Source organism: Amblyomma maculatum, chromosome 1, assembly GCF_055883805.1.
Source record: "Amblyomma maculatum isolate TAMU_Amacu chromosome 1, ASM5588380v1, whole genome shotgun sequence".
Taxonomy (NCBI): Eukaryota; Metazoa; Arthropoda; class Arachnida; order Ixodida; family Ixodidae; genus Amblyomma; species Amblyomma maculatum.
In genome coordinates, this window is record NC_139344.1 from 37215174 (window position 1) to 37240803 (window position 25630).

The 25630-nt window shown below is 47.0% G+C and overlaps 1 protein-coding gene across 2 annotated transcripts; it reads right to left on the reverse strand.

The window, feature by feature from the left end:
• On the reverse strand, window positions 1–21286 carry LOC146202143 (uncharacterized). Of its 2 annotated transcripts, none has more exons than XM_084587978.1 (8): window positions 20866–21286; window positions 11081–11243; window positions 10411–10502; window positions 9931–10000; window positions 4545–4620; window positions 2704–3063; window positions 2140–2599; window positions 1–1495 (listed from the first exon to the last, which is right to left on the reverse strand). In XM_084587978.1, exons 2-8 carry the CDS (start codon window positions 11238–11240, stop codon window positions 1469–1471), a joined length of 1245 nt encoding a protein of 414 aa, XP_084444104.1. In that variant the 5' UTR covers window positions 11241–11243; window positions 20866–21286; the 3' UTR covers window positions 1–1468. The 2 variants fall into 2 exon arrangements, with proteins under 2 accessions (XP_084444104.1, XP_084444103.1); XM_084587977.1 differs by having other exon boundaries at window positions 11081–11246.
• Between the last annotated feature and the right edge of the window lie 4344 nt (window positions 21287–25630).

The following is a 25630-nucleotide window of genomic DNA, read 5'->3' on the forward strand; positions in this document are numbered from 1 at the left end:
TTCGCGTGGGGTGAAATTGTTTGGCTAGGCAAACAGGTGTCATGTCAGTAATATTACCTTCTGCCAAAAGTGTGAGTAAATTGAGCGTAAGAGAGAGGTATCTATTCTTCTTGATTACTGAAGCTGATGTCTTGGTGGTGTCCAAATGGTTTCATTTTACCACTACGTGACGACACGATGAGCTCTGGGTTTATCGAAAAATGTAAAACGTCGTGTCAGTTACCGCGTCAACTTTATGGAATGTTTCAAAATACTTTGTTATGCTTTCTTGCGCGCAGGCCTGTGCTGATAGGCGCGGATTAGTGGCATGAGCTGCCATGGCGGTGCCTGCGCAGCAAGAACTGACAACTAAACCCCGGTGCCGCCTTTTACTTCCCGCTCAGGCAGTGGAAGAGTGTTCACTCATTTCGGCGAGGGAGCCATGGGAGCTCCAGAAATGCGCACTGCCAAGGGATGCTTGCTGCACCTTTTCCCCTGTTCATTTGAAATTCCCAATCAGTGTTTCCCGTCTAACGGGTTTACTGTGTGTCCATGCGCATCCCAGAAGTTCCCTGCGTTTTTTTTTTTTTTGCACTTTTTAGTCGCTGTTGGCCAATTGGAATTGCAGAACATGGTGAATACTTGCAATGAGTATCGGTTCTGTACCTTACATCGCTAGGGGCTGGTTTCTATAACAGAGCGAAGCTAACCTTCGGCCTCACCTTGAGAAAGTGGCGCGCTGTTACTTCACCGACAGCCGCTTCGCATCATGGTTTGCGCACTTTGTTTATCGTTGTGAACAATGCTTTAGGGCTGCAAATAGCAAAAAACTATTCACCATTTCTCTTCCCTGACCGCTTCATAATTTACCATAGCGACGAGTTCAGAAGATTTGTGATGCTAAATAATATTCATTAAGATAATATATGCATGCCTTCAAGTTAGTTTACCATCCATTTGTAATTGACACCTACTGACCTTTTAAGTATAATACTGAGGCTGACATTTTCTGCCTGACAGCAGCTGGTACATTTTCTTCGAAACGCGCGTGCTCCCTAATGGGCATGACATCGGGCAGGTAAGTACACAGCAGCTTCACAATTTTTAGACTGAGAAAAATGGTAAATATGTGAGTAGCCTCCCCGCTTCGATAATGGCGCACCAAAAATGCCTCTGCACGTCGTATGCTTCCTCGTGGAAGCAGACCGCTTCCTGCACGCTTGACATGTACAGCTACCCAGTCGCTGACACATCGATGCTGCAATTGGCGTCACTTGTGCTGGCGTTCGCAGCGTGGCAGTCACTGGCGATGGAGTGTTTGGTGAGCGAAACGTTGCTCCCGTTCTCTGCGCGCACTGTGTGCTGCCTTCAAGTGAGAGTTCAATGGGCTTGTTGCATGACTTTGTCGGTCTGGCGATTCCCTGGGTTGTACGAGTCAAAAGCTGCGTTGAACAGGACTTGACTGAGTTGTGCTGAGCCGCATGTGCTGTCATGTCTTGCCCTTATTCTTGAAACTCTGTGGAGAGAAAAAAAAGACGACACCACTTTTAAGTCACACGTTATGGCCGTCGCATCAAACGGAGATGACGCGAGTAACACAGGGGTAAACGCGGTTCTTTGCTTCGGAAACTTCTGATGCGTTAAACTTTGCTGTCGCAATACAAGCCCCCATTGTCAGGTGCCATATTTGCACGAAAACGCATTTTAGTGCCCGGCCGCAATAGCACAGTGATTAGTGCTCTCGACTGCTGATCCGTTGTCCGTGTTTTTAGATCAGTTTTCATACGATGAGCGTACATCAACTAGACCAGCTTACTGCTCTACTGACCCCGAATACGCGGGTTCAATCGCGGGCGCGGCGGCCGCTTGTCCATGGAGGCGAAAAGCAAGAATCCTGTGTATACTGCACGATGTCAATGCACGATGTTAACCCCAGATGGTCGAAATTTCCAGAGCTTTGCACTACAGCGTCCCTCATAGCCTCAATCGCTTTGGGACGTTAAACCAAACCAATCGTTTTATTTACGTGTTAAGCGCATATGGACAACGTATCTCAAGCTCGTGTGCTTGTGCACACGATGTCTCGCTTCTTTTTTGTACGTGAAAAGAGACAGAACACAAGTAGGCTACGGAGGCCTGTACGGTAGCCTCTATACGTACCCTAGACGACCTGGCGAAGCCGAGGAAAGGCCGCAGCCGGAGACCGCCAGGAAGCCTGCGCGTCTTGGTGCGCTTGAAGACGACTTGCTGCTGTTTCGGCGGCGGAGGCACGTGGATAGGTATGGGTAGCGGAGGCGGGCCCCGGCGCAGGCCGAACATAGCTAGCCCTTGTGGAGGCACGGCCACAAAATGATGAGGCGGTGGCTGTTGGTGGTGCGCCCCTGGTAACGTGGGAGCGAAGGGTGGAGGCACACCGAAGATTGCGTGCCCCATGGACTCCTGTGGCACCAGCAGGCCTCCGACTGTCTTTGGTGGTCCCGGTGCCCGCGTGAGGGAAGGTCTCGCCAGCGCCGGGAACCTCGGCCCCTGAGGGCGAGGAGGTCTCGCAACGGCAACTGGGACAATGCGAGGTGGCTTTGGCGGAGGTGGTGCTGGAACCCGCTTCATCGGGGGCGGCTGCCTGTGGATTTAGGAAGAAATTCGTCAAACATACGGAAGTCACGTCACGACCTGGCTACAGTTTTACGAGACAGAGCCTGCGGAAGATCCGCGGCGGTCCCTTACCTTTGAGGCAGAACAGCATTGGTTTCCTTCCTAGGTGGTGGCTGCGGGGGCCTCGGTTGTTGTCGTACAGCGACAGGCCGCAGCTTCTGCGGCGCGTTTGCCTTTGGTACCCATCGCGGAGGCGGTGGTCCCGCGCTGGGCCCAGTGGACGGATCCGGCGCGCGGCGTGTTGGCACCGGATGACTGCCGGCCTGGTAGATGCCCTTGCTTAGCTGGCTCAGCTTCTCAAGTATGGGCGGCGGCTCAATTGTTATCTGCAACCCCGTTGGCGAGCTGGTCATGTCGCCGCGTCGGATACGGAAGTCGCAGCCGTTGAAGAACTCGAGCGTGTTTCCCGAACACTTGTGGCTGAACATCATCCTGCGATTATGCACGACGGAGCAGATGCTTGCAATACTGTGTAAATGTCATATCAGTCACACCCCGATGCTGTTGTATGACAAGTACAGGCGTATTAATATCGATGTTATTTATTTCTATAAACAGTACACAAAATTGCAATGTGACGCCTCTGCGGCGGCTAGGAGTTCAAACGGCCGCACATGTGACGATATGGCAAATGTCACTCTTTCACCTTTGGCACAAGAATGCATGCATTTTAAAGTTGATTGACGACTGCAAAAAAGAAGGCCACGAACCAGCTTTTCGCAGAGCATTTTGGAACTGCAGTACTTTTAATTATGCATCACATTTCGGCCTCGTGCCCTCGACCTTGTGTTGTCTGAGTTGACGCTTTAAAGCGATGGCTGCCGACCAGCGGTAAACGGGGCGTTACCCAGTCGGCACCCAGCGTTTATCCTGATTTTCCGATTGGGTCATGGCGTCGTAGCCACATGACTTCGCGCGGGAATTTCAAAGACCCCAAAGCGCTGAAGTAAAATGTGACGTCACGCGTAGAGGGCAAGTGACTAAAACGACTGAAGTTTATAACGAAATAAATTTCGCCTTGGGGAAAATGTCAAGGTTTATAGGTTTCTGGCGGCAGTCGAAACGACGACTTGGGTTTGCAAGAGAGAGACGCTACCGACCTGGCCACATAAAGCACGTTTGTGCGGCAAGGGAACAAGGACTTTATGTATATGTCATACGTACTTTTGCATAAAGTGGTGTCTTACGACTGCATGCAAATGAGTATGTCTGCACTTAGAGAGGACAACAGGCCACTATCGCGTCGTACACATAAGCTGGAGCTTAAATGTCGCTTAATTGTTGAAAATGAGTGCGCCTTTGCAACTTTTCGTACACGAGAGGACTAACCGAACTGTCGATGTGCCAGTACAAAGCTACAAGTGAGACTGCAGTCAGCAACGTCCTGATTTATACGTTAAAGATCGGTGTCTTTTTAAGGCGAAAGCCTTTAATGGTTCATACTGTCGTGGACGAAGTGTGTCCCGCTTATGCGGCGGCTGTCGCGTGGCGTTCCTGGGCGCGCGTTCAAGTGTGGGATTGCAGATCACACGAACGCTAGACAAGATGAGACTTCTGGAGGAAAGACGCAGTATCTGTCACACTTTCTCCGAGAGGTGTATATTCTAGAGCACTACAACAAGTGTGGGTTTGGATGGCACGCCATCGCTCCTGTCGCGTGGTGTTCCTTGGCGCGCGTTCAAGTGTGGGATTGCAGATGGTAGGAATGCTAAACAAGATGAGACATCTCAGACTTTCGCCTTTCATTACTGTAGTCGCTAAAGACCCTCGTAATTATTTGGGGAAACCCTAGTGCTCGATAGTCGCCGGCTTCTATTAACCAGCACAAATGATAACGCTGTCTAGAGCTAGCGATATACAAATCACGCGTTAGACCTACGGATTGTGAAAAGAGCATGTGCGACATTACTCACCACGCATGGAACCCATGTCGCCGAAATATTTTGTTGACGCATTCGATGTCGTCGTAAAGGTTGTCATCCCGTAACACTGCAAAAGCAAAGTAGCATTCTTTTTCACGTCAATATCAATGACCTGAATAATTCGGGGAAATCTTGTGAAAGAATTTTGCGAAGTGAGTGAATGGACCGTGTAATGTATGCACCAGGTAACAAAAATAGGGAGTAGTATTTTTTTTTTTTTACTAAAAGCGGTAAGTTATGACTCTGTTAACTGCACGAAACTCAAAACGAATTGGTAAGTGGTACTCAGCACAGAAATTGGAAAACAGGCATAGGTAGCCGTGCTCACGCACGGATCAGGATTGCTAACACGAGAGTGAATATGGAATTGGTTTTAGCGTCTTGCTGCATCATCTGCTCTGTATAGAACAGTTTTCTTTTCTTGTGCGTGTGGTTAAGCAACGTAGATTACGCCTGCGCGGCAATCCGCTTCCAGATTTGTGTTGTTATCTTGTACAAAGCCTGAGACCAGTCAGTTTGCAGAAGCCACCGTTTCGCACCATGAATGCGCAATGTTTACAACGCGGCCACGGCACGAATAAAAATAACGACTTCATAAATCCCAAACCCTGTCTTCGTGAAAAAAAAAAAAAAAGCACATTCAGAGCATTTAGCAAAGAGCTGCATGCTCTCGATGATACGCTCACATGGCTAATACGAGCGTGAATGCGAGAGTTTCTGCGTATCACTGCCAGCATGAACATGTTTGCTGAAATTTTTGGATGTCGCATCGTTCATGCATCGCTGCGTTTCGCCAGTCTGCAATAACGTTATTGTTTTACTTCTACAGGCAGCATTTACTGTAACGACTTTTTGCATTCATGACATTTAGGTGGCGGAACTTTAGCCGAGCAAACGAGTACTCTTTCATGTGGAAATAAAGAAAAGGCCTTCGGTACCAACGGCTTACAGTTAGACAAAGCTTAGAAACTACGCGAATAACCGAAACAATAAAAGTAAAATAAAAATAGAGTAAAAATAAAATAAAATTAATCAGCGATCAGCCATTGGAATAGTGAGAAATTCAGCAACTGCTAACGTGACGGCGATGCCGACCAATCTTTAGTAACTGGGTATAGGTGTAAGATGTCAACTGTGGTCACGTCTCTGCGGGCAAACTGTGTATGCAGCCTTTGCTGAGATTATTGGGGTAATTGGGTACAGTAAGTGCACTACGGTGGGTTCTAGCGTGGTATTTATGTGCGACTTCGGGTCAAGCCCACGGTCACGTATGGTCATGGTTATAAGAGCAGTAAGGATGGAGTCAACAGCTGCCACATTAATATTAAAATTTTCTTGCAGCAAAGGCATGCAGCCTGGCGATATACAGCGGAAGAAATGCATTCCGCAGGACATTTTAGTTTGCGTGCGCTATTGCAAGGAGGTATAAACTTTTATTGACTCCCTTGGTTTGTAAACTTTCAACGCCGCGTCTACATATTCACGCTAAATGAATCGCTTTTTGTCGCGTTAGTGCTTCATCCGTAAGGGCACGTATAGTTACCACCTCAATACATCCAGTTTTATCTCAATTATTTCTGCGCTTACCGGATGCCCAATCCCCATTAGTGCGAAAAGAGACCAATCGAAAAAGAATACTCTTCGTTTTCCTCCGCAGAGGGAAACTGAAGCACGCAACACGTCTTATTGCGCTGACCCATTAGCTGAGCGATTTTCATGCCGTGTTTCAAAAGCCATCGCCGAGGTTCGAGTGTGTCTATCTCAAATAAAAGAAAGAGAAAAAAAAAAGGGGGGGGGGGGGCGGTGGTGACGGGGAGGTCATCATCATCATCATCATCAGCCTGATTATACCCACTGCAGGGCGAAGGCCTCTCCTATATTTCTCCACTTAACCCGGTTCTGAGCTAGCTGCATCCACTTGACCCCTGCGAACTTCTTAATCTCATCCGCCCACCTAACTTTCTGCCGCCCCCTGCTACGCTTTCCTTCCCTTGGAATCCAGTTTGTTACCCTTAGCGACCATCGGTTATCCTCTCTTCGCACTACATGTCCTGCCCATGTCCATTTCTTCTTCTTAATTTCTACTAGGATGTCGGTAACTTGACTTATTTCTCTGACCCACTCTGCACGCTTTCTATCTCTTAATGTTACCCCTACTATTTTTCGTTCCATAGCCCTCTGGGCTGTCCTCAACTTAAGTAGAAATCTCTTGGTTAACCTCCACGGTTCAGCCCCATAGGTGAGTACAGGCAAGATGCAACTGTTGTATACTTTCCTCTTGAGCGATACCGGTAAGCTGCTAGTCATAATCTGCGAGTGCTTGCCAAATGCGCTCCATCCGAATCGTATTCTTCTTGTTATTTCCTTTTCGTGGTCCGGATCTGCGGTTACTACCTGTCCTAAGTAGACATATTCGCCTACTACTTCCAGTATTTCGCTACCTAATGTAAACTGCTGTTCCTTCCCGAGGCTGTTGAACATTACCTTAGTCTTCTGCATATTGATTTTCAAGCCTACCTTTCTACTTTTCCTGTCTAGGTCATCAATCATTATTTGCAGTTCATCCCCTGAGTTGCTTAGCAAGGCAATGTCATCAGCAAATCGCAGATTACTGAGGTATTCTCCATCTACCCTTATCCCTAACTGCTCCCATTCCAAGTCTCTGAATACTTCCTCTAAACAAGCTGTGAATAGTACTGGGGAGATTGTGTCTCCTTGCCTAACACCTTTCTTTATGGGAATTTTGTTACTTTCTTTATGCAGAACTATGGTTGCTGTGCAGCCACTATATATATCTTCCAGCACTTTCACGTACGGCTCGTCTACCCCCTGATTTCGCAATGCCTGCATCACCGCCGAGGTTTCAACTGAGTCAAATGCTTTTTCGTAATCAATGAATGCTATGTATAAGGGCTGGTTATATTCCGAGCATTTTTCTATCACCTGATTGATGGTATGGATATGATCGATAGTAGAGTACCATTTCCGAAACCCTGCTTGATCCTTTGCTTGATTGCAGTCTAAGGTTGTCCTGATTCTATTAGCGATTACCTTAGTAAATACCTTATACGTAACAGACAGTAAGCTGATTGGTCTGTAATTTTTAAGGTCCTTAGAGTCCCCTTTCTTGTGAATGAGGATAATGTTTGCATTCTTCCATGGTTCCGGTACCGTCGATGACACCAGGCACTGCGTATACAGGGTGGCCAGTTTTTCTAGCACGATATCCCCACCGTCCTTCAGCAAATCTGTAGTTATCTGATCCTCTCCAGCTGATTTCCCCCTTTTCATAGTTTCTAGTGCTTTCTTGACCTCGTCCTTCGTCACTGGTGGAACGTCTGATTGTTTTTCCCTACCGCCAATCTCATTACGGTCCTGACTACTATTGCTACTGTAGAGAGCTGTATAGAACTCCTCGGCTACTTTGACTATCTTTTCCATATTAGTGATGACGTTGCCCGCCTTGTCCCTTATCGCATACATCTTGTTTTTGCCTATGCCCAATTTCTTCTTTACCGCTTTAAGGCTCCCCCCGTTCTTTACAGCATGCTCAATTTTCTCCATGTTATACTTCCTTATATCGGCCACCTTGCGCTTATTGATTAGCTTTGATATCTCGGCCAATTCGATCTGGTCTGTTGGATTGGAAGCTTTCATACTCCGGCGTTTCTTAATCAAATCTTTCGTCTCCTTAGACAGCTTGCCGGTTTCCTCTCTAACTATCCTACCGCCTGCTTCTACCGCGCACTCAGTAATGACATCTCTGAAATTATTGTTCCTTGCCTCTAGGGTAATGTCGCCATCCTCAGTTAGAGCTGAAAACCTATTCTGTAGCGAGATCCTGAACTCTTCTGCCATCCCCCTCACCGCTAATTCGTTGATGGGTTTCTTTCTTACTAATCTGTTGCGTTCCTTCTTCAGATTTAGGCTAATTCGGGACCTCACCATCCTGTGGTCACTGCATCGCACTTTCCCGATTACCTCTACATCTTGCATAATGGCGGGGGTTGAACACATTATGAAGTCGATTTCATTTTTAGTCTCTCCGTTAGGACTTTTCCATGTCCATTTCCGGTTCTTCCGTTTGCTGAAGAAGGTATTCATGATTGGTAAGTTATTGCGCTCTGCAAACTCAACTAGTAACTCCCCCCTGCTATTCCTAGAACCAATGCCATAGTCACCTACTGCCTTGTCTCCTGCGTGTTTTTTCCCTACCTTGGAAAAAGGTAGGGAAAAAACCCTACCTCCCTACCTTGACGGGGAGGTGCCCAAGACTAATTTTCTTGGCTGCGTTACAAGTTCCGCGGTTGCTTCGGCCGGCACGGGTGCTGAGGCACGCTGTATTTTGATCCTTACATTAGGCGCTTGTAATTAAGGGCAGAGACGCGGAACGGGCTATATCTACTAGTCCCCCCCCCCAAAAAAAAAAAAAAAAAAAATGTTTCACCGCCGTATATAGCTTCACGGAACGCCATGCATACTGCCTATGCCTGGCAAGTGCTCGCTGCAGACATTAAACCCGTTTTACCAAGGTATAAACCTCCCTGAGAGTTCTGCTAATTGTACTTTTAGCTCACATTTAGTTGGTGCCTTAAGGGAATCTACAGCTGGTGCTAATATACTGTACATTAGGAATTCGGGAGTCGAAGCTTTTCGCAAGCATTCAAATTCAGCGGACTGCGCGGACTTGTAGCAAGGGTACGAAAAGTAAATAGATGTGAACATTTCTGAAACTCACGAAAATGCCTTGCTCTGCAATCCCTCCCTTTATAATTAAGTTGCACATTTGTCTAATGACACGCTCTGTTTGACACTATAGTAAATGTAAGACGACCAAATGTTTCTCCGAACTCGTGCAACTTCTTAGCGAGTTGACAGTTACAAACCGGTGTTTGTACACCTGTCTATCACTGTATGTAAACAACGAGGCGTTTAGCGACTTTCTGTGCGGACTTTCATGTTGTACGAGCATCGCGTTATCCGTTCGTTGTGTTAGACGTATGTGTAACGAAGAAAATCCCTCACCAGAAACTGCGCATCAGATGAGCTGAGTGTGACAAATTTAGGGGCACATATATTACAGAAAATATAAGCTATATTGATGCATGCGCAGCCGTGTTAAGCAGGTTTGAGGACTGTTGCAAGATAACTGCATATTTCTACAACGGTAATGTACACTTCAATCAACACGTCGTCGAGAGACGCTTGGACGCCTGACGAAGTAAACGAAACGACATCGTACTATGTGTTGTTTCCCCCCTCCTTATTGGAGTCTGAAATGGCTTATCACATACTTCAGTTTAAAGAAAGGTTTTAGCTAAGCGCTCCGCAGAAGGGTCATGGCACCGCGTACACGCGGAGTCGCATGCTTACTCACAGTAACATGGCATCCGGCAGACATTCTCGCTATGTCCTTGGTGGGGCTGACACCAGTGCTTGTCGTTGATCTGCAATTTCGACGCACAGTTGTCGTTATTCGTAGCGCGAACCGATCAGGCAGCGTTCTCGGCCTCAAAACCTCAATATTTATATTATCTTTAACATGCGTCGGTAGTGTTGACTTCTGACGGCCGACTGCGCTAGATGCCAGCGCTTAGGCAATAGATTTGTCTTCTGAATCAGAAATGACGTTAGAACTTTTAGCAGACAACTGATACAATGTGACAACCTAGCGTTGTACAATCTTGGCATGGTTAGGTGGCCAGTGTACATAAGTGTCACACAGAAAAGAACCTCTCACTAACATTAGTAAATTTAAGTAATTACGAACGATGGAATGCGTAAGTAAAATAACCGTTTTTAACCGTTAATGCTAAATTGCACACCTGAATAGGAAATTGTAATTTAGAAGACCTACCTGAAAAATTCCGTGATCGCCACTTCCGTCGTATTTTCCCTTGTGGTATGCTCTCGTATCAAACCTGCTTTCCCAATACGCCAGACATAGCCCTGCGAAGAGAATTGGCACAGCAGCTGAAGTAGAATTACCTGCACCCGTTTTGCAGGCGCCGCACCTGTTTCGCTGCGCGGACGAATTCATGAACTCCTTAGAACATATACCTCAGCTGAATATGAGCGAGCTGTCAGCCCACTGAAAGAAACATGCACTAAAAAAACAGCGTTGTTTTTTCGTGCATGGAAAATAAGACAACTTCACACGAGACGTAATTTACGAAAAATTCTCGTAAATTGTGAAAAGAAGCTACCTTTCAAGGCTAGAAATAGACTTCGAAAGCGGAGAAAGGCAAGGGATTAATTAACACAATTGCGCGTAGCAACTCTGCAAGCAGTGCGGACGAACCTCAACCTCAACATTTATATACCTCAACCTCAACCTTTCAACGTCAATAATTATTTATATACCCTAACCTTTCAACCTCTGCGCATCTCCTTCCGCGAGGCGAAAGGAGAGGCGAGAGTGCACAGGACAGGTAAAGTGCATCGCTGTCTTGGCTATTCGGGAACAGGCGAATACAAAAAAAAAAAAAAAAAAAAAGAAAAGATCGATGGGTACAAATGTGGCTCACACTTGTCGAGGTCCCTCTTGGGGAACTTGAACCGGTCGTGCAGCTCCAAGGCGAGTTCGCAACGGTCGTAGATGCGCGCCCAGGAGACCGCGCAGCCCACGCTGGCCAGAACCAGGCCCGTTAAAGCGTAGCCCGCGGGCCTCCGTCTGTGCCGCTCCATCGGCTGCTGAAATGAGAAACCAGGCCAGAAACAATGATGAGTCGCGTAAAAGTCGGCTAAAATGGCGTCCTTGCTTTCTATTTGCGCACATTGTTGCAATCGCGCAGATGACATACACAGATTTCACATAAATCGCCATTATGGCGCTGAATAAATGCTTCGTATACCCTTGTAGCATCTGAACAGAATGTACAGCATGTATGTCCTACTAATGTTTCTCAGTGAAGCCAAAGAATCGACAAAAACTCGGCATTTTCTCGTTTTCTTTATTAAGGCAATTAAAAAAAAAATTCCGAGAGCACTGCAGAGTCTGCACTGGGGAAATGCGAAAGGATAAGTGTTGCTGCTGCACACGGTATAGTGCGCCTCTTGTAAAGCTTTTCCTATAGAAGGGCTGGGGCTCATGCCGCACAGTGGTTTCGAGGAAAGAAAAGGCGCAATATCTGTCACACTCCCCCGGCGACTGTGATTGGGGCGGTACACCGTCGATTCTGTCGCGTGGCGTTCCTTGGCGCACATTCATTGCTTCGACTTTGGGATTGGCGGTGCGGCTTTGCTCCTATCGCGCAGCATTCTCACCATAACGCCGTATTGTTGGGGTACCATCGAGTCCACACGCCCGCGACCGGATGTTCGCGTAGTGAGGCTAGTAAAGCTTTCGCTTCAAAGCAAAACAAAGTAAATACAGGAGTGCTGTCTATAGTCAGAAACGAGAGAAGCACTGCAAAAACTACGACGGTTAGTCCGAACGTTCGAGGACTCCAGCCAAACATTTCCTGCACCAGCTTCTTCCATTGTCAAGATACGGAGTGTTCCCTCTATGTCTTTACAGAGGGTGTACACTTCCTCCACTGCCTTCTCAGGATAAGCATGATGACTGGGACCAACAGCACAACAGTGATGTTCTCAAACGAGCTAAAGCGAACTTTCACGCTGTACCATTTCGACTGTGGTCTCAGTCACACCCAGCGAGCTGTAGACCTTCGGCAGCCTCTTGGGAATGAAAGTACAATCAGGACCATTGTTTTCAAGTGGTTTTGGCGATTCCAAAGGGGACACTTTGGCGACACAAATGAGGAAAGTAGTGGACGCTCTTGATCACGAACCAGCAGAAGAAATGTTGCTGCCTTTGAGAAAGTGGGGCCACAAAACTCTTATAAAACAGTGGTAAAACTTGTAAATAGTTTTGGTGCTCTAAACATGTCAGACTCAAGCATCGAAGATAAGAAACGATTCCAACTCCCCCACCAAGTATCCAGCCTCTATCACCTGGCAACCAATTGATAAAGTCACCCAGTATTTCCCAGCGCTTGCTTCTTGTGACATTTTGCACCGCGAAAGAAATGATTTAATTTCCACCGGGAACAGCGCATTGCAAAAGTTTGAAAAAGTTAATTGCAAAGAATGCAATCAAAGATGCAAAAAAAAAATCACATGAAAATTTTTTATCGGCGTTGTCGTTGACTGTGGCGAACAGGGCGAGAAATACTATATGAATAGACTTTCTTTTGACAAATATCAAATAAAGTACACGAACTTCGTTCCTTGGCATGTAGAAAAAATAAAGAACGGGTGGTACGCAGAGCAGATATCCTACTCACTGTGCAGACTGTCACTTTAGCACAGAACCCAATTTGAAGTCAGTATTTTATGCGTATTACACCGCGTGTGCTGACTTGAAAAATCACGCGCGATGTTTTTGAAGCATGACCCCCAGAGACCATCTAACTTGGCATGAGAACTGATATTGGTACTTTGGTTGTTGTACAGTCAGCAGAATAAATACGAAACCACGCAAGAAACTTCACTCATGAAACTTCCACGAATATAAGGCAACGAGACAGGTCACACGACCTAGACTGACCGCACCATAGCACCGTGTTGAGTACATATGTTATGGTGAGGCTGCCCAAAAGTAATAGAAAATAATTAAAAGGAGAAACCCTTCAATATTGGGACGATACGCCACCATTGCGGTTTCGAGACGAATCTAAAGCCCGCGATAGCACAAGAGACAGTTTGCTGCTTCAGCTCATGGGCGACCTTGGTAAGCAGTAATTTAAACGGCATCTAAAGAACCGCACCGCACGGCAAGCCGTGGAGACAGCGCTTTTATGTAGTGTGAGCCATAAGAGTTTTCGGAATATAGACACTGCAAAAAAATAAAATAAATAAAAAAGCTTAATTTTCAAGATTTCTGGCAGTGCCCACCTGCGGAAGCGTGCAGTAAGCTAATGGCGCGAGGAAGTGCTGAGCGCACCTCGAATTCGCAGTTGCACGTTTGGACTGTCAGGCAATTCAACTTCGTGGATTTTGTGCTCCAAAATATTTTGGGGGCACCTGTACATCCATCGGTGCTAATGGTCTAGACGCTGCATACATGGTTTTCGTTTGCATCGTTTGCTTGCATGCGCTATAGCCGCGGACTCTCGCCATTCTTCACGACGGGTAAGACCAACAAATGCCCCTGCGGCTGCGTGTCGAGGAGCCCATCGTTTTTTGTTTTTTTCCGCATGCTTTGACGGTGATGCCTCGCAGTGCACGAGCCCGAAAACTCCAAGCCAGTGCTATCGGCGCGGGCGAGAAACAACTACTAGCGGAGACAAAACTGAGAAAAAAAAAAAAAAAAAGGCCTATAGCTTTTCGTAAGTTACTAGGACATCACGAGTACCCACAAGTATCAAAAGGTGACAGTCAATAGCATAGGATGCAACGTTATAGTTGGGCCCATTTCTCCTTATTCTTGAGACGGCCGTCACGTGCAACAACTTTTGGGGTGTTCCTAACTAAATTAAGCCATACCTACGATGCGATTAACCTCGAATAAGCTCTTCCAAACAACAGTGGCAGTTGTCAGAGTGACAGTCCCCAAGCTAACACAATAGGCAACCTGCAGTGAAGTTTGCTGAGTCGATCGCAGCGCCATAATACATATTCTAGCGAAAAGAGCAAATACTTCTGAGGCGGCGTTTTAGGGCGTTCACACGCCACCTGAATGAGCTTACAGTAATCAAATTGCACGCTCTGTCGAAGCTTTGCTTGCGGCGTGTGTCAGATGACTGGTCTACATCGAGAGCGCTTGGGCAAGGACGTTATCTGTCACACGCGTATCTATAATGGGGCTGAACATGCTCTGTCGTTTATCGCGAACCAAGCGGCTAACAGCAGCATTTTTGAGGCACGCTGCGGGGCAACCTATGCAGTGCAGGTTCCCTATAGAGGAACTTTGTGCGTATAGTACAGGTTCCGTGGCGATGAGATTGAGTAAGGGAGCTTCACGTCACGTGACGTGAAGCAAGGGAGCCCGTCACGTGACGTGACGGGCGCTATTGCACGACCAATGTGAAGCACACTGGACACGGGATAGCAGCGCGCTACTGCGCAGTGAGTATGCACTTCCTACTTTCCTATCGACCGAGTCAGTAACATTATTACTTGAGCGCATAACTGTTTATCTTTCATTTAATGAAGAATATGTTAATGCTAGAATGGCACATGCAAAAGCGATCATGAAAGTGCAGAGATAATTCACAGGAATACTACATTATTTCGCACAGCAGTGCAAGGGTGATGTTTTGCAATCTTTGCTTCAGAAGAGCCACAAACTTTTTCAGACATTCAACAAGTCTGAGCTGGTATAGGAAGTGCAGCTGCTTGCCAATATGTTTCAGGAATGTGCACAGCAGTGATGTGGAATGTTTGCTACTAAACGTTAAGAAATTAATCAGTTGCAGTGCATATACTATTAAAAGCAGGAAAAAAAAAAAAGCTAGTGTCAAGGACAGTCGCCTTTTTCCGCTGCTATTGATGCCGTGGTATAAATCGTGTCCGCAGACAGGATGGTGCCGCCTGCAGTGCAGACTGCCGATTTTTCTTTTCTTTTTGTTTTGCTTCCCCCTCAAAATTGCAGCACGCGAGTCAATGCGAAGCAAGATTGAGTCGACAGGCGAGCTTGTGACTATATATCGCAACAAAGCTGTAGTTCGGAAGCAGGCTGCATTGAGACGAAGTGATACGCGCATCGCGGCTCAGTTGCGAAGCGCTCAGCCGCCGCGTAGCGTGATAAACGCCCGGCGCAGCTCATTAACCTTCTCGCCGTCGGTCGATAACCAGGAAAGCCGGCCCGCGGCGAGATGGGCCGTGCAGTAAAATTTCGGAGCCCGACACACGCGACCGGCGCGCCTCGGAAGCACCCTGCCTGCATGAGGAGGCGAAGGCAACTTCCTCTGCCGGCAGGAAAACTTGCTCGCCTGAGACGTGTTCCAGTCTGCTTATCTGGCCCAATCGCGCGCTTTTTTGGCTCCTTATTCTCGCCGTGCGCTTTCGGGTTCCACTCGTGGCCCTCTCGGGGCTTTATTTCGTTCCCGAAGGCCGTCGTCAGGCGCGGATTGTTCCGGAGGCTCATACGTGCGCCCCTCGTCGTCTCGCCCGGCAGCAAAGGGGGTGTTGAGTAAACGCGGCGAGCCGGAGCACGCGGCGTCGATGGTTAGGTCGGCTATATTTAAGCGCGGGCGCGGCGCCGGCCACGATTTGTGCGCGGCAAAGATCTTCGCAGAGTTAACGCGTGGCCTCCAGTCCGCATCGTTTTTGGGTATAAACACACCGGGGGCTCGGCTGCACGAGCAGAGTGCACTTCTGCGGGAAATCTGGGTCACCGATGGCCGTCATTGTCTGAGAATATCGGAACGGTGGAAGCGCCGGCTGAAGCTGTATACACGCCTGGGTGGCGCGCAAGGCTTGAGTGGAAATGAGACCGTTTTACTAGACAGCGGAAGCCTCTGTTTCAGAACCTGCTGGGAAGAGCACGTCGATGGTAGATTGCTAAGAGTGGGGAAAAAAAAAAAGTGACGCGGAGTGTGTGCGGAACGCCGCTATAGCGGATAACTGGTCATCAACAAGAATTTTCAGAAAAGTTTAATAGTGCTAGCTCGCAGATTCAGTAGACTGCATCACACATGCGCGTAGCATACGTTTTAAGATGTGCTTGGAAAAAAAAAAAAAAACCGTTATGGCTCCGATACGCATACCTCACGGATCACACTTTTCTAAGAAATAAAGTTCATTGACAGTGCATATATTACCGCGAAGCGCTTCCTCGAAGAACTGTCCGTGCATCCGCCATTCCAGTGTGTAATTTGCGCGATAAATAGCTGCACACTAGCGAACAGAAACCGAATTCTTCGATCGTTACTGGTGATGATGATGAATTCTCATGGCGCGAGTGCAGTTTCTGGCTCAAGAGTTTTCATGTACGCAAGGTGGGGTCAGATACCCATTTCCCAAGAAGTTCACCTATAGAAGGCGAGCACCATGGCGAGGGGAAAGCTGACTGTATCCACTACATCACCGGTGGCACATTGCATTGAACCCCACACCTCCCGCATGCGCGGCGGATTCTCTCATAGCTCTATAGGTCACCGCTGCGGTCGCGACCATTGATACTTAAATACGATCGAACAGTTCCACAGAACTGAGAAAAAAACGAAAGCAAGCAAAAATCGGATTTTTCGCGCCACATGTGGGATCATAGACATGTCCTTGAAAAGGCCTCCAAACTTTCCTGGGACTGTGTTAAGTGCACTGAAATAGCATGCAGCACATGAAATACTTGCGCTTCGCCTTCTGTACAGCAAAGTCGCCGCTGCCGGTGTCGATACCGGGAGCTCTTTATCTGTACCAGAGAGTGAGGTATAGAGACTCAGCCACCACGGCGGTTGCGCTCTCTAAATTTAGCCAGTTATAGCAATGGACACACCGTGGCAGGGCTTTTGTGAATAACAGCACAGATGATATTTCTGCCGCTCTATCCACACAGATGACTTATCTACGCATTTCTGGGTGTTATCCCGTTAGCATTAGTTGAGTTACGCCAATTGTTTAACCAGCAGAAGTGTCCGTTATCAGGTTGCAGGAATCAACGGCTGACAAAGGCGAAAAGTGGCTTCAGGAGGGCCGGTTACTCGATGCTTTTGCAAAGGCGATTCTTCATGAAGTTAATAACACTACTCTCGCTTCCGTCCGCTTTTATGACAGCCACTTCCTTTGGATGGATTTAACGCCTCCATCTTCAAGCGCTCTTCGTTCGTTCCTCCGAGAGCTATTCATCGACTACCATGGAGAAGCAACAACTTTTGCCTCACCGGAAGTCGTCCTCCTACACTGCAGTTGCCACTCAACCGCCTCAAGAACCGAAGATAATTTGCAGGGAGCGCGAGTGACAGATGTATAAGGCAAAGTAACGCAGCTCGCCGCTCCGGAGCGGAAAAAGAGACGCCCTCTGAGCGAGTGCGCTCATCCGAGCGTGCCCGTTGGCTGCCCACGGCGGCCGTTGCCTGCGAGCCGTAATCATCGACTTGTCACCACTGCGACCGCGATGCGCGCTCGCCGACCACAGAACGGGAACGGAGTCTCTTTGGCGCCACGTGATGGCTTTCGCGGTCACGGCCAAGCCTCCAACGGGCGTTGGGTGCCTGGGAGGTTGATCGGTGCCGTCAGCATGCAGTCCCGAGATGAATTGCTGCGCTGCCGAAACGCCGGGTTGTCACCTGCCTGCCGGCATCGTGCCGAAGTTGAGGCCTGCGGATGTGCGCGTGCGCGCACGGGATGTAGGACATACCGTATCGCCTTTGAATCGCTAGGCTCCGGCTACTCCTCTCGGCGAAGACCCACAAACGTTCGTTACATCTGGCCTTGTCAAGATATCACGAGTACCTGTCGTCAGCTGCGCATCTTTTCGCTGTTTACAAATCGGCCGTACGCGTGAGCTGTGAGCTAGCACAATGAAAGAGGCCCATAGCGAGGCCTTCGTAGCTGCCCGACTTTGAAAGTGGTGTCTGTCAAGATTCCGAGGTGAAATTATATATACAACGATCACCTTTGCTCTTGAACCGAAAAGAGATAGTTGCAGGTATGACGTTCCCGTTTCGCTAAGCAGTTTTGCCGAAGGCTGCTTTCGCGGTGCGCTCGGCTGTCTCTAGCCTTGCTTCGTCTTCGGTATAATTTTTAGAGTAATTGCCCAAGGTGGAGTAGATGTTTAATAACGGAGTAATTAATCGTTCTAATTCATCCAAGCATTGTCATACGGCTACAAAGGAAATCTTTACAGCTTTCACATACACTTCGTGGTTGAAGAAAAATTCGTTCCAGTCTGGAGTTCACCACTGCTTCGTTCAGTAGCTGTGGCGTTAGCCTCTTTCGAAAATGGAATGTGTGTGCAATCGCTGACCGTTTATATTTACCGTTGCGTCTGGGGGCCTGCAGGAAGGCCAAGTACCGGCTATTAATTAGGTTTTCGTGTTCTTATCAAAAAGTCGTTAAACGCCTAACGCAAAAGAGACGAAAGAAAGCAGGCAAACCGTTAAATGTATCTTAAAAAATAAACCAGTGCCATGAGTCTCAAACACTAACATTAATTAAGGACAGCAATCAGCGAACACGCGAAAAGAAAACGACCTAAACAGGCGACGGTCAAGGTCGATTGACTTTAAGTGTTGTGATGAAGTTCGCATCTCAGAACGACATTACGGCTACTCGCTTAGAAATGACCTCGGAACACAAAAGCACACAAACTTAGTCATCGGCACAGCGTGAGGACTACTGAAAGGTTGACGTTGCAAAAGTAAGCATTCTAGAGCCTCTATGCAGTTTCCTCGTGCAGTTCATGAAGCCGGCGACGCTTGTCCTGTCCTGGGTTCCAGTAGTTAGACGGAAGAGCTTAAAGGCGTTGTTTCGCTCGACGGCCAAAATCGCAGTCGCCGCATTGGTGTAGAATAAAACATTTGTTAACGATCTTATACCAAGGCGGTAACCTAGCGGGATGAATGCGTCGTGCATGGGCCTGCTTACCGAGGGCACTCTTGTGAAGACATAGCTACGAGCTGATCATGCATCAGCTGCATCGTTCCTTAATACACCGACATATGTTGTGGAGCACACTGAAACGTTACTGATTTATGCGCCTCCATGCCCTCTCGGCTGTCTCTCTGATTTGTTGATAAAGAGTGGCGTCAGCGTTGCATGCGCGGCTAAGTGCAAAGTCGCGCATCACTGAACACTGCAACTTTCCTCAGTGTACAGATTCCTGAAAAATGCACCTCGACACTACGTAAGTAGCCAGTAACGCTGTCAACACTGACGACATACAGTATGATAGTCGGATAGTGTACCTACTTCATGCGTCCAGCTAAGAACAGAAAAAAGAAATTGTGAAATGTGATATACGGTGGTCGCATAAGATGCAGGATGCATGTCCTATGATAATGCCAAGGAACTGATTCCGTAATCGGACAAGTTACCCGTCATTTGCTGGTGGTCATGTTATAATACGCCGTCTGAAATGGCATAAGCCATACGCAATTTAGTAAACAGTCATTGCCCCCCCCCCCCCCCCCCCCTTTAGTTTTACTTTGACGTCAAGTAAGATGCCGCCAAGTCTCCCGCGTGCTTCTTCAACAGTATACGAGATAGATCAACCACGTGGTCCACAAGACCACTTTGTATTTTTTTTTCGGTGCTTTACAACTGGGTATCAAAAATATCATCACATAAAAATAGTTGCTTCAAGTTGAGAGTAAGAAAGCGCATCTGTCATTGATGAGTGAAGCAAGTCTGCAAAAGAGTGGAAGGCGTGCATAAAAATTGTACATATGCATTCCCGTATCCAGAAGTCAGTATACCTGAAGACAGCTTTGCCTAAGAACTGGACTTTTTCTCCAAATCATATGAAGCAGTGGACGTCTCTCTTCGCTCTTTTGCGTTTCCGGGGAATGCACCAAATAGCCGCGGATTAAATTCATTTTTTTGCAGCATTCGACTGAAGCCACACAGTTGTATCCCTGTCTTTGAATTTAATTGTCATTTTTTCTAACGTATCGCACGAAAAAAAAAAAAAAACGGAAGAAACATACTGGAACGGAATTTGTTGTTTTGCTTTCGCAGCAGAAGAAGCAGAAAAAAAAAATGTAACCAGTTGCATGGGATGTAATACTGGGCAATAACCAAAACGGTAGCAGAGAAACCTCTTCGTTTATAACAGAGGCTGTAACAGCGTGGTTAGTTGAACCAGTTGGTACATGTTCTTCAAATGAACTAGCATATATAAACAGACGAATGAAGACTAAGGAAAGTACATACGATGTCTGGTTAAACAAAACCCACGAGAAAAAGTGCACAGGACGACTGCTCCTGCGTACGTCCTGTGTACTTTATATCACTTGAGTTTCCGTCTGTTTCTTCCGGTTCATTTCAAGCGGATAACATGGAGCATCACGAGGGAGACAGTCTTCATTGTAATTTGCTTTCTGAAGCTAACAGCCAGTAGACTTGTAAGAGGAACCGTTTACCAGTAAGCATCGAGGTAACTTGTAATTCCTCATGTGAATCACGTAGCTTCGATGTAGCTTTCTATGGCGTACGATGTCCAAAGTCCAAAAATTTCCGACAATGTTCGAACTTTAGGCCTCGCCCAGACGCGGATGCTACTCGGAGGCAATTTTAGAAAAACGAGATGATGGTTCTACTGGTGCGCTGTTATTGACATTATTGATTCTCATCCCGGTGCTAGCTACTTAAAGCTGGCATACACGGCGGCCGCTCCGCCATTGACAGCAGGCAAGGAAGTACTGACCTTGGTGCACAGGGCTGCGGCTGTTTATCCTTGGTAGCGAGAGACTTCTTTTGCCCAAAATACCTCGGCGTTTGAAACACTTCCGGAGCGCGATGTCGCCGACCTCTCCGAGGCGGTATTGGACGGTGTTGGGGAGATAGCGGGGACCCGATGGTGGCCCCGCGATCTCCGGTGTCGTGCAGAACGTGCGGGCACTCGGTGAAGAGGCCGCCGAACGAAGTCGATGCCGCCTCAGAAGCCGCCGAGCGTAGCCGTGGGCGCCGAACGAAGCCAGTGACGGCTGCGGGTGCCGTAAATGCCGCGAACGGACCGGATCACGTCTCCACGGCACGTGAGCCGCAGACGAGATTGTCGCCAAAACTCGTCCGTATTTCGAGTCGGGACGTATATATAGGCTTCGATTGGGAATGACGGTCATCGTGACTGTGCAGTGCCTTCGTCACTTCCTCCTGGCCGGAGCACTTTTAGGACGCATTGTGCAACGCTGCCGCTGGGCCGGTCACGACGTGATGAGCGTGAGCAACTTCGATTGCCGTCTTTTAATCGCGTTGACAGCTTAGCTGCACAGCAGCGGTGTAAGCTAGCGACGTCGCTTGCGCAAAAAAAACGCGGGGCCTGGACGCTACCTTAGTTTTTTTTTTTTTTTTTTTAATATATTTTCTACATTTTCTAGATCCGCGAAGAGACGATAACGGTCGACGTCCTTTCCAGGCTGTGGCCACTTACCGGCGGCAGAGAGACAGAACGTTGACATTTGGTAGATTCGGGTCGCACCCGCTTCCTCGTTTTCCGCTAGTTGATTTTGTGTCCATCGAAGACTTCGCAAGTTTGCAGCGTGAAACACACGGACATACTCGCACGTCCACTGGTGTCGGCCAGCTCTACAAGGCGACACACCTCGAATCAGATTCTAAGATTTCTTGCTGTTGCCCAAGCCGCGACTACATCGTTCTATCAGTTCTTTCTGTGAAGCCTGCCGCTCGTTCCTTTGATGGCATTCTTTACTTGAAGGTTGATTGCGTCGCCGGCCTCGATTTAATCGCTTGCTGCAGAACACACATTTCGATTAAATAAAAGGTTCGATACCCACCGGCGGCCGCTCCAATTATAACAGCAATACAATAAAATACAACATTACAGGACCGAACGCTGATCGAACATATAAGCGGACGATTTCGATAGATCATCTTCCCTGAGCAGACACTTTTCTTTTCTTTCTTTTTTTTTTTTTCTGCTCCTAGAGCCTGACACATTATCGGCAGCACGATGAGTTTCAAGGGCCTTCCACTATAGGTGTGGGCGAATGGTGCTTTCAAGAGAACGAAAAGTACTGAGCCAATCACCTCCGTCAAGATGATGGGAAATGAGTCGAGCCAACGGTTTTTATTTGTTGAGCTCTTTCATCAGGCTGGCTCAAGCCGGCCGACGAATCGCTTCGGATTTCAGTGGATTAAGGTGGCACACTTCCATCCCATTGAGGGACTACAACAACCAGAAAAAGTGAGGGCGGAAGAACGGTGGCACACAGGGAAAATTAAAAAAGAAAAGAAAAACAGACTCTGACGTTTGCCGTCTTGTTTTGGGTGGCTATTTATTTTTTTTTACGAGATTTTACATTTTAATGTTCACTGCTGTTCATTTGATGACCTGTTAACGTTTTGTGAACGAAAAATATGCAACACATTATGTTATGTTATGTTATTTGTCCACATGGACCGAAAAGGTACCGCACTACATAAAGTCTCAAGCCCATTGGGAATTAACGGCTGGTGGTATTTTGCATTCAGGATTTTTCGCACTTTATGCCCGACGCACCGAGAGCTAAATTAGGGAGGCTACACTGTTGCTTGTTAAATTGTAGACAGAAAAACTGCGCAGTACGCTGGACGGAGAAAGGAAGCGATAGGGATAAACACAAAATAGCCCTTATTTTAAAACCGGAATGGGCTTAAGCGTTTAGTTTTTCTTAAGATACATGTGTTAAACGCGTGCGTCATGATTCGAAGTCGAGGCTAGTACAGCAACCGCTGTATTGAGCGAAATACCAAGCGTTCCATTCCACGACCGAAGAAATCAAGGCCGCCATGTTGAGCGCGCTTCATAGAGGCTAAGGCCCCGTCTCGCATTTAAGTCAATCGGGCCTCTGCGTCTGGACATAATTAGAACCAACGCGGGTACATAAATGTGAAGCATAACAATTCGGGAAAGGCTGGCGCGGTTTTCGGAGGCAAAGACGGTTCGAATGAAATTTAAACGTAATGAAGGTATAGTGCTTGGCACTCTTGCTTTCTCTGTGCTCTCTCACTAACTCAGTAGGGCAGTGAAGTGAAGTGTGTGCATGTTTTTAAGCGTATTGAATTATATGCGCGGTTACTTGACTGAGTTTTGGCAAACAGGCTTGCAAAACTAAGATCAGCAGCAAAAAAGAAACAGTACAGTATTGATAGCGTGGGAGGTCATATCCTGCCATAGAGCCTCCCTCACACATCGCTAGTGGGCTGTTTTGCTGTTTTGAAAACATATCAGCCGATGTGCACAACCCGTCAACACAGTCTCAGCATACGATTTAAAGATAAAATGAGGATAACCAGATAAAAATAAGGGCAACTAACTAGCCCAGTTTTCAACAATAAGACACAGTTATTTTTCGTACTGTCAGCTCATCCAACAGAGTCGACTGAGATTTCTAGGTGACTGCCGCTGCGTATATGGTTACCAGGAGTCATACCTCGCTTACAGTGTGTTTACCTGTTCTATTCTAACAATCCAGAGCTGGTTATTCGAGCGTTGATATGAATTAGTTTAAATATGAGGCTCTTTTCCTTTTATTCCCATATTTTTTCCCCTTCAGCTTTTATACAGTTCTATGTTTCCTGCACAATAGCGGTCCAAGCATTGTCTTTCGTTTGAGTCACAGTTTTGCCGTCTTCTGTACAAAAACGTTGCAGATATTAGCATGGTCTTCATGGTTCAGTAATAAAACATGCCTAAGAGTTATGCGAATTAATAGGCTGTATATGAATCAAGCTTGGAGGAATTAAAAAAAAATCATGTTCTTTTTAACTAAAATGCTCCAGTGATGCGCGACCAATTGCCGACGTCAGCAAACCTATAGGTACATTCTTAAATGCGCTGGCCTGTAACAAACAGTTCATTACCGGCTTTCGCTGATGGTCTCAGCAGTCACGTTAGATCAGTGCGTAGCAATAACGGCGGTTGCAACCCAACCATGGGCCACACGTGCGATGTTCGAATGACTCTGTCGCTGAGATTTTGACCTTATAGCTGCGGCCGGCAAATTTTGCTTGCTACAGTTTAGTGATGCGCAGTGTAATTTTTCTATATTTTGGCTCTTTATTGTGAAAAAATAACATACCCAACAAACTGAAAATCATATGAAAGCAACGATATTAGAGAAGCTGAGTCATAGCCATGGCTTCGTCTTGTGAGTGGTCGCATATGATGTTTCCATGTAGGCCTCTACATTCTAAATTATTAAACAATGAGAATGTTTTATGGGAACAACGCTAGAAACTGCAATTTCAAGCTCGGTGAATGAATGTTATAGCATATTTTCAACACATAAAAAAAAAAAAAAACACTCTGTCATGACATGGCGAGGTAACCAAACAGCAGAGGCTGTCTAGCCGGAGCATGCGAGGCTTGTGACTGCCGACACTATAGTAGAACGAACCTCCCTACTCACACAAATTCCTATTGCAGTGCCAAGTGACCCTTACTGCTCTCAATAAGAGACCAAGCCCTTCGCCGGCTGGATTTCCAGGTTTGACGACAAAAATTTAGACTGGCGACCTTGGTACTTTCTGGCGACGTTTTGTCGGCAATAATCCGTATACTGTCGGGGTTTCTCGACACATCATTTATACTTCAAAAATGTAATTAGTTGATTTGTAGAGATTAACAGTAACACTAACAAAGAGTGTCACTGTTAATGGAGACTATGGAGAATATAGAGACTGTAAGTGATACTGAGAAGGAGTGACTTATTTACGGAACGAAATATCCAACGAACGGCTTGTTGCTATCCTCACGATAAAGTCCGGACTGTGCTTTACGTGCGCCACCAGCTCTGCATTCGAGGTACCGTGTGTAATGTGGTAAAACGTTAACAGCAATATCTACACATCAATGAAGAATGCTGATGTAGGAGGAGTACGGTTTTCTTTTAGTTCAACTGTTTGTTGCTTAATGTTTCTTTGTTGAAGACTTCTCGTTTTTAGTCGTTTTAAACCGTCGGAAAGGATCGGGTAATCATTTTTATGAACGCTTATACTAAGTTCAGGCACGTGATCACATTTTTGTTCATTCTTCATTTGTCCACAATATATATGAAAGGAAAACAAAAAAAAAAACATTTGAGTAGTTAATGTTTATATATATATATATATATATATATATATATATATATATAAGAATTCCCAAACGTCTCGCCTTCGTGTGGGGCAATGAAGCGACATCGACACCTATGCTGCCCTCCGCGTCTTTCCCTCTAGACTTACCGTCTGCTCTATCTGCGCCCTACCATGCACTCGGTGCACCTTCATTGCTGGGGCGGCTGGGCGTTTGGCGACGCGTGGACGTAGGAGTTTGCAGATGCGATGCCAGCCTGGTTGAACTCCTGGATTGCCTTGATCATATAGGACAAATAGGAAAAGGCGCCCACATTGTTAGCAGACGGAATGGGTGTGCTTATACCGTGTCGACATAACACGACATCGTTTGCCTTGAATGAAGTCATTGATAC